Raw genomic sequence first — 14,796 nt, 5'->3', positions numbered from 1 at the left:
GAGGGACCGCGGCAGGTTGGCTCCAGAGCGTGTCTGACCCATTTCACCCAGTCCCGCCCTGCTGGCCACCTTCTAATTAATTTCCTTTCAATATGCACGAACCTGTGCACTGGGGCATTAGTATAGAATATGATCTTGTCACAAAACAATGATCCAAGGGGATATAGGTAGAGCAATTCTTCCCAATGAGTGAGAGTCACTTTTAGTCCTTTCAAAAAATTCTACTGATTTCTTCTGGAGCAAATTCCCAGCTCTGGGGCAAATCAAACTTTCACTTGCCTATCTAAATAAGTAGCCAAAGGCCTGGTAACTTCTCATGAACAACTCAGTGAAGCCAGGTGGGTTCCTGGGGTAGCTCAAAGTCCCCAGACCAGGAGATAATAATTCTTTTTCTTTTTATCTAGGCAACTAATAGATCTGTTCTTTCTGATGATAAACAGGAAGATACCTGAAGGGAAAGGCCTTCTCAATGCTTGTGTTGGCCCACTGGCAGCAGGAGCGCATTTCTCTTATTCTCATTTTTAGAAAACAACGTTTTGATGGTTTTTTATCCTTGTGTGGCTAGTACACAATTCCATCCTAGATCCCTTCCTCAAGATGTTTAGCATGACCTCAGCATCTTCTTCTCCCTTTCTTCTGACTACAGAATTCACCGGATGCTTCTTTCGACGTCTAGACAGCTGCCAAGTATGTCCCTAGACCATCTTCATAACAAGGTGAACAAATCTTTCAGAATGTTTTCATTTACTCACCCAACCATCACCTTCCTGAATCAATCCCCTTTGCCAGAAAGATAAATCACCATGTCTTTTAAGACAGTGGAAAGTAGCATACCTCCTTCCCATCCATGTATCTACAAACTCCTTCTTTAGATAAAAATTCTTCTAATTTAGTCAGAGTTAAAAAAAAAAAAAAGCTGGGAGGAGGTATGATATATTCCATGCAGCTCTTTAAAAAAGACAGTAATAAAGGTACTAATATTTTTAGGAAACTCCAGAGCCATCTCCTTTCTGAAATTACTTACAGGATATTCATGTTGCTATTAAATAAGCAGATAATCTTTATCTGCTAATAAAAAAGAAACATCACAAAAAAATAAAACACAGCAGTTTACTGCCAGAGGACTGTGACAGTCTTAACAAGTTTTACAGAAAATAAAATACCAGCAGATAACAGGTATTATGTTTTCTTTTGGCAAATTTTAACACTTCACAGCTAGCATATCTTGCTTCCTTAATTGGACCTATACAAACTCACCAGGCCTTTTCACTCGCAGCCATTGAAATGCTCCCAATTTGCTCTTTACAGCTTTTCAGAGCCTAGATGGGAAAAGAGCTCCACAACAGACTGGCTGAAAAGATTTTTAAGGTCTCATGTCCATATTTACAAATCTTGCAATCTGTGTGTATTCATTGATTTTAACACAAATAAAGGGAATAAATCAGGAGCTCCTTTGGGGGGGGGCGGGGGGGGGGGGGGAAACACACCACACTGAATTTGAGAGAAAAAGAACAAAGCATGTCTGCGGAGGCCACTCTCAGATGGTCTCTAGAGCCTTCCCTCGCTGCAACCCTGCCCCAACAGAGTGCACTGCTATTTCTCCAAGCTCCCGTGGAAGCTAATACCTCTCTGTCAATAGCATTCCTCACCTAGATTATTGTCCGGGTCCTGTTTGGGCTTAGATGTCTGTATTCATGACTGGATTGTGAGCTCCTCCAAGGTAGAGGTAGTATTATATTCTTGTTACCAGCGCTTGGCCTACACTAAGTCTGAGTACATATTTGTTAAAATTGAGTGGGAAATACAGAGAAAAGAGGAGAAAAATAGAAGGATGCCAGAGCAAAGGAGAATCTGAGAGAACACTGGGAGAAGTCTTCAGCTTTGGGCCAGTGGGCAGGTGTGATAATGAAGAGAACAACCAAGAAGATGGCCAGGAAAGATCCAGAAAGTCCCAGGACAGCCAAAGAAAGACTGTTAATCTCATGGACAAAAATATATTTTCTTTTAAAAAATAATCATAGATCGTAATCAAGTGATTGCTTTCATCATTTTGGCTTTGAAGACTTGTGTGAGCACACTCACATTCTTTCAGGCCTATTTTAAAACTAGTTTCAATGTAGTTATTAGGTAACTTATCTTCCTAATTTCCTTCTCGACAGTTCAGAAGTTCCCCAGTATCATGTGACTGGGGATATTTGTTAGGCCTCTCAATGGGACTTGGGGGTTCTGAGTTCATGAAAGTGTTTTTTGATGACATGTCCATGGGAAGATCTACTTTGGTGCTTACTGAATCGACTGGAATTAATGCTATAATTTTAGAATTGCGAGTCAGAAATCTTGATGTTAATCTGGAGAAGCACCTGGGGACCTCTCATGGGCCCCACACCTCCCCTGAGTGGACTGTGGATCAGATTTTAACAAGTGATGCTGAAGACCAGCACGATTCAGGAGCCACAGTCTCATTCATAAAAGCTGCCTTGTTGGGTCTGGCGGACTAATAGGAATGAAATGTTAACTTTCTAAACTTGCTTTCCTAGATCTCTCCCAAAGTAGCAAGCAATGGTGCAATTTCTCAGGCCTAAGCTGGACAAAAGATACTAGTGTTTTTCCTTGGCTTGGGGAGAGGACAGGAAAGGACACTGAGATACTAATCCCTGGTTTGAGTATCTCAGGCAATGACAAAGAGCTCTCGTCTTTTATGACACAGCATTTACCAAGCATCCCTTTGGGAAGTCCTTGTTCCCAATTGTCTGGGAAGCATAAAATCAGGCACTTTTGGCAACGCTCAACACATCTGAGCATGGGAAACACAAATTAAAATAGAGACACTTCTTTACTCACTAGCTTGTGTTTCTAGTTACACTTTCACTTGGCATAAAAATAGAATCACTAAGGTAGGAAGGACCCAAGTATGTAGATATCTAACTCAGGTTTGGTGAAGGCCAGAGAACACTTTAAGTCTCATGAAGGTTAAGTATTTTCATCCTTGCAGCTTCCAATGAAGAGATAAAATAAAATCAGGTAAAAAAAGCAGGATTGCTTGCTCTAAAATTACTTGTGTTCTGTGGCTCATAGTGGTTTTGAGATGGAGGACTTTTCAATGCATTGGGCATGGTGTTCCCTTTTGGTTTGGGGGAAACTATTTCCCTTTATTTTATTTTATTTTATTTTATTTTATTTTATTTTATTTATTTTTTGTGTTTTTAAAAAAAATTTCTTTATTGATTAAGGTGTTACATATTTCCCTTTATTTTATTGCTTGTTTGTTTGACTGAGGGAGCAGAAGTTCTCATCAAAGTCAGTAAGTCGATCTCAGTTAAGTTAGAAATAGTGAATTGTTATCTCCATTGTTATTCTGTAGAATTGTTTTCTTCTGCTACTAGAATATCAGTGACCAGTTGCCTCATCACTGCTAATGTCATTCTGTCTAATTCAAATGTCTGTAATCAAGCCAATAAATAGCTGTTTGTTCTGACCTATAACCACAAGACGCCTATCTCTGGAAGAGGCTGAAGCCCTTTGGTAGAAGGCTGCCAATCCTTACTATGCCTTTCTGATGAGTGTTTTTAAAGTCTATGGTATGTGGAAGAACCTACTGGTGCTGGGAGTTTTATATGCTCTGCACAATAGTGCTGAATGCTGAGACAGACTCTTAAAACAGCAGTGGGAAAGTGCTGAGGGCCGCACACAGGAAGCCACAGCACTGAAGGGAACACTGGAGGGAATCCGCTCAGGCACCGGACCCTGCTCTTCCAACCCTGACCTTGTGAGCATAAATAGGAGTGTGAACATCAGAAAACTTTTCAAAAACAGATTTGCCCTTCAAAAGAGCTGGTGTCTTTAGCGGCCACCAGGAATATGAGAGTTCCTTATGTGGTTCTCAAGAAAGCACTAAGAACTGAAGCACAAGGCAGTGGTCATCAAAGAGGGTGAGTGAGAGCTGACTCACGCACAGGCCATCACTATTACCACACACAGCTCTGCTCCAGTAATGATGTCAGCAATGAGCGCTAATGTTCATTGAACACCAAAACCCAGTCTCTGGCACTATTTTAAGTATGTGACATGTACTTTTTAAAAAATTTGATTTTTAGAGAGAGAGGAAGGGAGAGGGAGAGAGCAAGAGAGGGAAAAACATCAATGCGAGAGTGAAACATCAAACGGCTGCCTCCTGCATGCCCATACCGGGGATTGAGGCCCCAACCCAGGCATGTGCCCTGATTGGACATTGAACCAGCAACCGTTTGGTGCACTGGACGATACCCAACTGAGCCGCACTGGCCAGGGCAACATGTACTTTTAATCAAACTCTAAGCATCCTCCTCTGGGGCATTTTTGTGGATGCTCAAGAATCAAATGTATTTTGTAAGTACAGCTTTGCCTTCTTGAACAAGATAGGAGAATGAATCACTATCCTGAAAAAACAACACAAAGATTACCTCTCTAGAGGTCACAATATTCTGTCCTGTTCCCAAATGTTGAAGGATTGGTAAAGAGAATCCTCTAATACAAAAATTGCCCTTGACTGAAAATAAAATGATCCTGGAGTCTGGTAAGATCAGCAAAATCTGACTTGTTCAGGTATGATGTACAAACAATTGATATGTCTGAAGACAACCCTTCTGAAATGTACCCTAATAACCACTTTTCAAAGGCTAAATGACTTATGTTGCATGTTCCATTAATGTTTGCCCAGATGTCTGAGACCCAAGATGAAGGGCAAGGATTAGGGTTCAGTAGATGATGACAAAGATTCCTTGTCCTCTTTAAAACAGCAAACATCTGCTCCCCTCCAAGTTGGTATACAAGTTCAACAGGGAGTAAATATGAGAGTAATTAAAATGAACTACTGTGCATTAGTGTGGTTTGATTTATGTGAACAACCTCTGTGGGAGAGGATGGCTGTGGTTGGGGTAACCCAACTATAACAATATTTATAGAACATCCTTGGCCACGTTCTTCTACTCTAAACTATCTCAGTAAAGATAAATTTAATAATTGGAGTTACGCATGGGCTTACCCAGTGAAGGTCATAATCAGATGGCCGTGCTCTTCCTTCGTCGTCCTTATATAATGTGAAACCTTCCCTCCGAGCCTGATAATACTCCTTCCGCAACTTCTGGATGCGATCAGCACCTCCACTCATGGGATAGCCACTACAGAACACAAACAAACACAGTCACACAGCGCACGTCACCCTGGAAACTCACTTTTTGATCTTCTTGTTAAAGGAGTTGACATCTGCATTTGGAAGATTCAATAATGTCAGTCAAATATGCTAGGAAAACCATGAAATCAGTAATAACAATGAACAAAAACCAGTCCTGACATGCATACCTTTAGCTTCAAGGGTCAGAACATCTGACTTGAGCTTAGTAAGTGCCTTTTGAGTGAGAAGGTAAGAAAAGGCCCTGACCTTTACAGTAATGAAAAGAGCCATCGCATTTTTCTTATAGTCATACCCACAAAATTTGGTTACATTTTCATGTGGGTATCTCATTTTCTCAACTAACTATTGCCTATTTGAGACCAGTTGCTTGACCTGAAGATTGGATGTGACACAGAGTTGGCATGTGGCAGTGTTCAATTCAATGAGACTCATGCATTTTTAGAGTGTGGGCGGGTGAGGTACATGGACATGTCAATGTGGAAGCCATGCCAAAAAGTAAAAAAGAAAAAGAGAAAGCGGGCGATAGTAGAACGTGTCCACTTGTTTACTAGCCCAAGGTTCTCTCTCTACTTTAGCCACTTCTTCCTCTCAGGATTCTCCAGTGACCCATCCACTCAATCCCAAACTGGTCAGCCAGTGGCTCCCTTTTAGCTAGTATTTGTCCCCATCATTTCAGTAGAACCAGCATCATGAGATACAATTCAGGGCTCGGAAACAAGAAAGGAATGCTAGGCAGAGCTCACAGTTGTTCAACTTCTTTGGTTCATCTGAGGGATAACTGAGAGCCCTATTGTGTCAGACCTCAAGTTAAGATCTGGGAAAGTAAAAATGGACAATTCACAGTCCTGGTCTGCAAAAAGCACACAGTCCGGGAGTTAGGGGGCTGACAGCGATCAAGACTACAACCCACTGTGACAGGTGCTGTGACAGAGGTCTGCACAGTGAGGAGACAGACTGCTTAAACTTAGGCAAGGTGAGCGCAGGGCCTCAGAGGAAGATCACGGAAGGCTCCATAAAGGAGGTGACACCTTGGCTGAATCTTGAAGGATGCCCAGGTACCCAACAGTTGGGTGAGATGAGGAAATTCTGGATAGAGGAAAGGGCAGTGTAAAGGACAGAAATGAGAAAGCATCTTGCTTTGGGGAATGTGAGTAAGTTATCTGGGCAAGCAGTGGTCTCAGCTTCATTTGTCCTGCCTCATGCACATATCAGGTGGTATTTGCTCTCTTTCCTCTCTTACGTAGGAAGCACGGTAGAATAAAAGTGTGTGTGTTGGTGATCTGGATATTTTGAATTTACTTTAGTGAGAAAAGCATATGCCTTGCAGAATTTGGTATTTTAACTCAATTTGTAACAACAACCATAATGACACTCATATTTCCTGAGTCTGTAAGAATCACTGCTCTAGTATACAGAGCATAGGGGTGGAGCAGGAAAGAGAGACCGGTGTGACTGAGAAAGGTTGTGAAGAGCTTTACATGCCCAAACCATCCCCCAATATTACAGTTGAGTTTTAAGTTTAAATAAGATATAAAATAAGATCTCTGAAAGCAATAGAAGGAGATGACCTACTATTTTATTAAAACACTTAAAATTAAACATCTTCTGGAGGAAAAATATTCTTCCCAAACTAGATTGTAAGTTAATTAAAAGCAGGGCCACGCGTTGATATCTTACAACCTCTCTACAAAGTTAGTATCTGGTTCTAGGCGCTCTACGTACCTTATACACTGAGTAGCTGATGCCTTTAAGAAAAGACAAACCTTTATAGATCACACAGCTTCATATTTTGTCAATATGTATTTTAAAACTCTCAAATAGTTCTGTTTCTATACCATGCTTTTCTTTTTTTTTTTTTTAAATAGAAGATTTTCTTGAGCACTTGAAAAAAAAGTTGGAAGGCCTAACATGCTTTTCCAAACTACAGGAAGCTCTCTGGAACAGCGTGCCTCGCTCCTGAGTATGAGGAGCTGACTATGATACCCGTATCCAATGTGCAGTGTCTGCTGATTACGTGAAAGCATGAGCTGCAGTCAAACTCACCAGATAAGTTTAATCAACACAGTGCAAACATCACATACATAATCTATTAGTTTACCCAGAGAAACTGAAGCACTGAATTCAAGCAGAAAGAAGTCATCAGTAATAAAGAAAAAAAAAGGAAACTGATTAAGGCACCATTTAAAGAAACACAAAACCCACCACTTTCCTACATTTGTGGTGGAGAAAGAAAACATACTCAGACTGTAAACTATTCTATATATCTATAAATACATAAATTTTAAAATATGGGTTTAATCAGATTTCAGTTCTCAAAAGAGAGGGATTGGGGCAAGAATACAAAATCAGCTGTTTAGGATTCAGAAAATCTCTTATGGTTGACAGGAACATGACTATTTACCCAGAAAAGAAATCTGGCCTCAGAGAAAAAAAACTAGGAAAAAAAACTAGAAAGTCACGGACCATCTAAGTGCAAGACAAGCTGTCCCTTCTCCCTCGTGTGGATATTTTAAAGAAGATATGGACACCGTACACATCTGCCATAACCTGGGACTACATCTCAACATTGTCTCTTCCTTTTCTTTTCCTCTCCAACACCTATTCTACTGTTAGTACCTGTATCATATTTTTTTTCAAGTGGGTGTTTTATATAATAAAATTAGGAATGGCAAATTTTGGTTTCATTTTTTAGCTCTTCTCTGCAGATAATATACAAAAGCTCACCATCACATCAATAAAAGTGATATATACAGCTATTGTTACCAAAGCAGTTAATTGATTCCATTTTGTGTTGAGGTTGCAGAAATGTGAAAATAAATATAAAAATACCATTGTCACAATAGCAACAATAATCATAATAGTTATAATTGATAGAAACTTAGATAGTAAATGTATTGATACAGACTTTTATTTATTCCACTTTCAGCCCAGAGCAGACATCACTAATCAATTATAGCATTCTTTGCCAGTGACCCTAGACATGGTCTTAGGATCCTTCTCAACTGAGAACTTCAGAAAGCCACTACTAATCTGCAAAATCTGGCACTTAAGTTTATTTACAATTCTTGTGTAACAGGTGCTATAAGTAGCTCAATACATCAAATAAAATGGAAAGGTAGGTGTTTTTTAAAAATATTTTTAAAATTGATTTCAGAGAGAAAGGGAGAGGGAGAGAGAGATGATGGGAAAGAATCATTGATTGGCTGTCTCCTGCCTGCCCCACACTGGGGATTGAGCCTGCAACTGGGAATCAAACGGTGACCTCCTGGTTCATAGGTTGATGCTCAACCACTGAGCCATGCCAGCTAGGCAAAAGGTAGGTTTTATTGTTCTGCTCCATAGAGATAAGGAATCATAGCTAATAGATGATGATCAAGGTCTGTCTGACTTCAAAGACTAGTCTTCCCACCAATGTTTACTATCTTCAACCTGGGTCTTTTCCTTTATCTTATCTACTAGAGGCCCAAGTGCACGAAATTCATGCAAGAGTAGGCCTTCCTTCACCTGGCTGCTGGCACCGGCTTACTTCTGGCCACCAGCAGGCACCTAGGACCCGGGTTTCCCTCGCAGCCCCGGCTTCGTCTGGAAGGTCGTCCGGAAGGACGTCCAGTCTAATGAGCATATTACACTTTTATTATTATTATTTTTAAAAATATATTTTATTGATTTTTTTTTTTTTTTTTACAGAGAGGAAGGGAGAGGGATAGAGAATTAGAAACATTGATGAGAGAAATATCGATCAGCAACCAAGGTACATGCCCTTGACTGGAATCGAACCTGGGACCCTTCAGTCTGCAGGCCGACGCTCTATCCACTGAGCCAAACAAGTTAGGGCTACACTTTTATTATTATGGATATCTTAGAGACTGGGTCCGCAAGCCACATTCTAGCCCAGAATGAAAGTTAAGCTTAGCCTTAAGAACTTACTTTCTGAGGATTCCTACTTTCCTAATTCTATTACATGTTATCTTATTTTTCTGGCTTTATGGAACTTAGCAGTAGTGATTCTAAGAAATATTTTGCCTAATAGCTTCAGAAGTGATGTCAGATTATGATGGAACAAAAATACTCCGGCAACCATATAACATCAGGCAAAGCATCAATAACCCCATCTCCACATTGCTAATTAGAAAATTAGCCTTTTTGTATTAATTGTTCACTGGATAAAGTTAGCCATTTTACAAAAAAGAAAGGTTCGTATTATACTGTATTTATGTGTAGGTGATCAAGGCCACTCCTATACTTTCAATGTGCTGAAATTTTATGTAAAATGAATTTAAACAGTGTAACAAAACAGATTTATATTGTAGTGATTTCTTGTAAATTATACTGGCTATATCTTTAAAGATAGACATGTAGCCAGGCCAGTGTGGCTCAGTGGTTGAGTTTCGACCAATGAACCAGGAGGTTACGGTTGGATTCCCAGTTAGGGCACATGCCCGGGTTGCTGGCTCGATCCCCAGGGTGGGGCATGCAGGAGGCAACCGATCAATGATCCTCTTTTATCACTGATGTTTCTATCTCTCTCTCTCCCTTCCTCTCTGAAATCATTAAAAATATATTTAAAAAAAAGACAGACATGCAGTTACACAGGCTCTTCTTATAGCACTTGAGAACTGGACAGAGTTTAGAGCTATAATGGAGTTCGTAAGCCATGTCTTTTTCTTCATAGCCACCTACAGCAATACGTGCCCATATGCAATGCATATCACAGTGAGGCATCATCTGCTCCTTCGAAATCTAATCTCATTCTTCCCAGTTCATAATTAACTCAATTGAAGTTCACTTTAAAAACGAGTGTTCATTGGGGCTTGCCGTAGTCTCCTCCCATTACTGCTGCAGGCTGGAAAAGGGAAACCAATATTTATTAAGCTCCTGTAATGCCCTAAGTTTAATACCTACACTTTACATACTTCATCTCACTTAACCCGCCATCAAATCTGTGAGGACAACGCTGTTACTGACATTTCACAGGTGAGTACACGAGGCTCAGAGAAGTTGAGCAGCACGATTGCTGAGCGGTGGCCCAGGGGTTGGGTGACTGCAAACCCAGAGTCACTGCTACCATATCATGTTGCCTGGCCAGACAGGCACTAAAACGCAGCAGGCGTTTCTAGCAGCAGATCACAGGCGCGTCCAGGCGGAGGGAACTTAGCACATTTATAGCCCTGCCTTCTGATACACTTTTATGTGCACAGATCTGTGCCATAAAAATAGAAGTAAAAGTAGCTAACGCAATAGAAAGACATGCAATGAAGTCCGTGTTCACTGAAGAATGATGTTGGAGCAACTGCGGACGGAGAGTTCTGGATAATTAATGTTACATCTCTAACAGGCTTATGTGGGAAATGGGTATAAAACTGAATGGGGTGTGAAAGAGAATCCACATGAGACAAAGATCCCACATGAAAGAGAAAGAAGGGCTGGATGGGGACCAGGATGGACTGGCAGCCAAGGCCGCTCCCGGGAAAGTTCACCCCGACTGAATAAGGGGGAGCCGATCACTGACAATGAACCACTGTTGGGCTTGTGATTTCACTTGGGGTGATTTTGTGTGTATGCCTCAGCGGGCATGTATGTAAAGACGTGCACACTAACTGTGATTAAATGGCACGTGGTTAATTCCAATGAGCCGTGTGGTTTTCAGACCTGCAGCTCTGCGTCTGCAGAGGTGTTTGCCTTTGGTGAGGACAGCCCTCATTTGCAAGTACCAGCCTGGGGTCCAGAACGGCGATGTGGTTAAGAAATAGTCTTTGTCAAATGGAGCCTTAACAGCAGTATTCCTCCCTGGATGTGGTAATCCTCACTAAGTCACTGAACAAAGCGATGTGAATCAGAAGAGTGCATGCCAACAATAATCAGAACAGGGAGTATTGGTAAGTTTGGGGTTGGATAGACTCTTTAATTTGTATGAAGTTGCTGTAAAATGTTATTTTGAGGTTTATCACTAAATGTTTAATTATATAAATGTGGTGTCAACCTTTCTGTACTTATAAAAGGGTGGGATTTTAAAGGTTTTCTCTAAAAGGGTTAGCCTCTTGAAAGATATGGAGTAAAGAAAAGCATTTTTGTAGCCTTTAGGAATGCCAGGATGCTATTCCTTTCCTGTCCGCCCCCCCCACCCCCCACCCCCCGTTGTTTGTTTTTTTCGCATTCAAGGACTTAAACATTATCATTGTTATAAACTTCAATTTTAGTAGTACCATTGTTGCCTTAGAAGACAGGGCTTTTTTTTTTTTTTTTTTAAAGTTGGAACAACTTCTCAAAGTACCTGCATTCTGGGTCACTCACACTCCCGATAACACGAATAAAATATAATCTAAAATAAAATCTATATGCAATCTTATTTGACCAATTTTACTTTAAATCCCAAACTAGTTTCTGGAAAAGACTATTCCGTTGAAGACAGACAGTCATGGACACAACTGTTACTTATTTTCTGTTGGTGCTAAAGATCCCTGTCAAATAAAAGTCCACAGAGATTCTTATAAATGCATTCAGGCTCATTAATTCAAAAGGCTTTTGAAGATTTACAGAAACTATAGCCCAAAAGCACTTACATTAATACTCTACAGATTTGCCTTTCATAGCAAAAATGCATTTATATAGTGGCCCATCTACACGAAAGGAGCTTAAATAATAAACAATGGCTTTTAATGGGGCCTAATTCTATAGAATTCTTCAAGTGATACTTTAGTCCTGAAAAGCTCTAAAAATTATCCGTGTAAATATTCGGTAAATATTATGATTATGTAAATTCTCTGTCCTCTCCTGCTCCCAATTTCTTATAAAGAATACTTATTTTTTGAAAGGTACATTGACAAGTAAGAGTTTTCATGGCTTAGTCCAGTGAAATTTTGGGACCCACAACTGAGTACCCATGAACCACATCTGGGAATATTTTTTCTAATTTCTTCCCAAATTCACCATCACTATTTATCACTTTTAATTATTTTTGCTAAAATGTTTCTCTAAATAATAAGACTATGCCTTTCCTCATATGAAAATTTAATGTCTATCAGATTTAAGTTATCTTGTTGATTAAATAATTCATTGAAATTAAGAACCCTTTGCTTGCTTACTATGACTGCCTAAAAAATCCTCAATTAAGAGTAATGACTTTAGAGAAAGAGTGAAGCATATTATTAACAGACAAAACAAACTGTTCACATCTAGACTCTCCCTTTATTTCCAGGACTACATTTGTCAATTATCTCTGACCTCTACTTCTTAGAAGGTGAAGGAACAATGCTTAGCCATTTAAAGAGAATATTTAATGTCACATAAAAAAAAACACAACTGGTGGCAGAATAGGAGAAAAAAAACCGAGCTCTATGCTAATATGTAACTTTGAAAAGTATGTATTTGTATAAATTACTAAGAATTCAACAAATCACTTTCTATATCAGGATCATGTGGGGAAGTTGGAAAAAAATCTGTGCAGAGAGATTGATATGCAAGTAGGGTTATAAGAGGAAGAAAACCCACAAAGCACAATGATGCATTCGCTCAGCCTGTAATCCTGAACACAGTTTTTCCTCCAGGCCATCCTGATGCTGCCTGGGGCATTCTGACCTAGCAGCTACAACCTGACAGTGTGACTTGGCTTACCTGGGTGCCTGGCTTTGCCATGGCAACCTGAGTCTTGACCTTTCGTCTTTCTCAACATGTTGCCTGCTTTCAGCATCTGCTCTCTTTGAGATCTTTGTTTTGTTTTCTCCATCCCTAACTTGGCGAATTCAACTTTGACTCCTACAGCTTGCAGATTTTTTCTGGAAATCTTAACCCTGGACTGGACCTTGACCCCCCAGTGAATCAAGCCTTAGTGGACATAAAGGCCCCCTTCCCTGGCACTTTCGATTGCATAATGGCAAGCATTTCTACTCACACTACGAACCACGCTGCCATTTATCGTTGAAAGCAATCTCATTGATGCATGAAGGACAACTTTCTCCCATGTGATTGATTGTTGTGACTGTGAATCTCCCCAGATCAATGTCATCTCCTCTTCTGTTAAAAGGCATTGCTCTACCTTTGCTCTTTATCACTTGAGACAAAGAGAGGCCAATCTCTAAGCAGATCTCCTCTAATCAGAACATCCTGCTTCTCTGTCTCCGTTTCCAGCAAAGGCAGAATTTCTTTGGAGTGATACTGACAGTGTTTTCACAAATCAACAACACACAACAGCTTCAACTCACCATTATAAGCCTGTAACACATAATTGCATTGTTCTGGTACTGTACAATGACCTCCTGGCTATGTTCAAATTTCAGAAGCCAGTTTTGCCATTAGTCATAAAATATCCATGTGAGTTATTAATATTTTGAATTGTATTCTAATACATTTCCTCCAACACAGCACAGTATTCTTGAGCCTTAAATAATTTACACAAATACTGGACACATTCAGAGTTGTATATAAACAGAGGATACATATTGTCTCGAGACATTTTGCCAATTTTATTAACAATACAAAATATGTGGAGGTCACAGAAAGAATTTGTCAAGTGTTTCATGTGGTAACTTTTGTTGCTAAAGAAAGATCTAAAAATCTAGTTGAAATGTTCACACTGGATGGTTGCAAAATTAGCCCTTCATTTCTACTCTACATCTTTGCAAAACAAACATACACAGATGCAAAGAAAAATAGATATAGATTAATTTGGAACTGTGCATCCACTGTGTCTTTCATTAAAGATGGTAAACAAACCATGCTCTCAATTACAATCCATGTAGTTACAGCTGTTCTTACATGGTTGAAATATAGTGACATTGCATCCCGACTGTTTAACTGATGCACCACATATTTGAGTGTAGAGAAAAATGGGGATCTCTGTGTGTGTGTGTGTGTGGTGGCGGGGAGGGTAGTGGCAATTTAAGCTGTGTTAGTGTTCTCACCAGCCAGTCCATGTAATGAGCACATGGCCCTGGACATGAGCTACATTGGTTTCCCTCGGTTGGTGTCAGTTCCTAAGCACCTCTCAGGATGTAACCTTGACATTGTGTTGAACTCAATTCCAATGTTTCAAGATATGCATTCCTTGTACAACATGGCCCCTTGCATGCAAGCCAACTCCTCCACCAGGGAACAGCCACCTGACACGGTGCTCAAGGACACAGTATGGGGTGGATTTAGTGAGAGGCCAGGTAGGGTCCAAAACAGCCTTCGCCTTCAGTGTTTTCCAAGGTCTATCCCGACTATACACAATTTTTGTCTCACCTAATGACTTTAGAAACTAACCTTAAGACATGACTCTATGTGAAACATTGTAAGGTTTTACAAAGAATTTTATGGGCCAAAATAAAATTAGCAAAATATTGACAAAAAGGTAAATGGAAGAAACCTATAAAACCTTTAACTATTATTTGAATTGTTGAGCTGAACAGAATATGGTTCAAGGAGAAATAAACTTTGGTTGCTTATACAGTATGTGAGCAAATTAATGTTATTACAACACACACACACACACACACACACACACTTGTCAAAGAAATTCTCACCAATAAATGCAGGACTTGCAAGATGAAATTATCTTCTAGGCTTAAGTTAAACACAGCTTGAGGTTTAGAAATACATGTCTGACATTTAGATGGGAATTAAACTTTCAGAGTCTATTCTGGGAAAAA

The 14,796-nt window shown here is 39.9% G+C and overlaps 1 protein-coding gene across 1 annotated transcript in view; it reads right to left on the bottom strand.

Annotated features, from left to right (window-relative positions):
- Positions 1–14,796, bottom strand: part of PARD3B (par-3 family cell polarity regulator beta) — a 902,602-nt gene that overhangs the window by 101,362 nt on the left and 786,444 nt on the right. The window contains exon 21 of the mRNA XM_079783005.1: positions 5,021–5,156. Within this exon, the coding sequence (XP_079639131.1) occupies positions 5,021–5,156 (136 nt within the window). The remainder of the gene's footprint in view (positions 1–5,020; positions 5,157–14,796) is intronic.

Source organism: Cnephaeus nilssonii (genome assembly GCF_951640355.1).
Source record: "Cnephaeus nilssonii genome assembly, chromosome: 10".
NCBI classification, from domain to species: domain Eukaryota; kingdom Metazoa; phylum Chordata; class Mammalia; order Chiroptera; family Vespertilionidae; genus Cnephaeus; species Cnephaeus nilssonii.
This window is presented reverse-complemented; position numbering and strand designations above follow the sequence as displayed.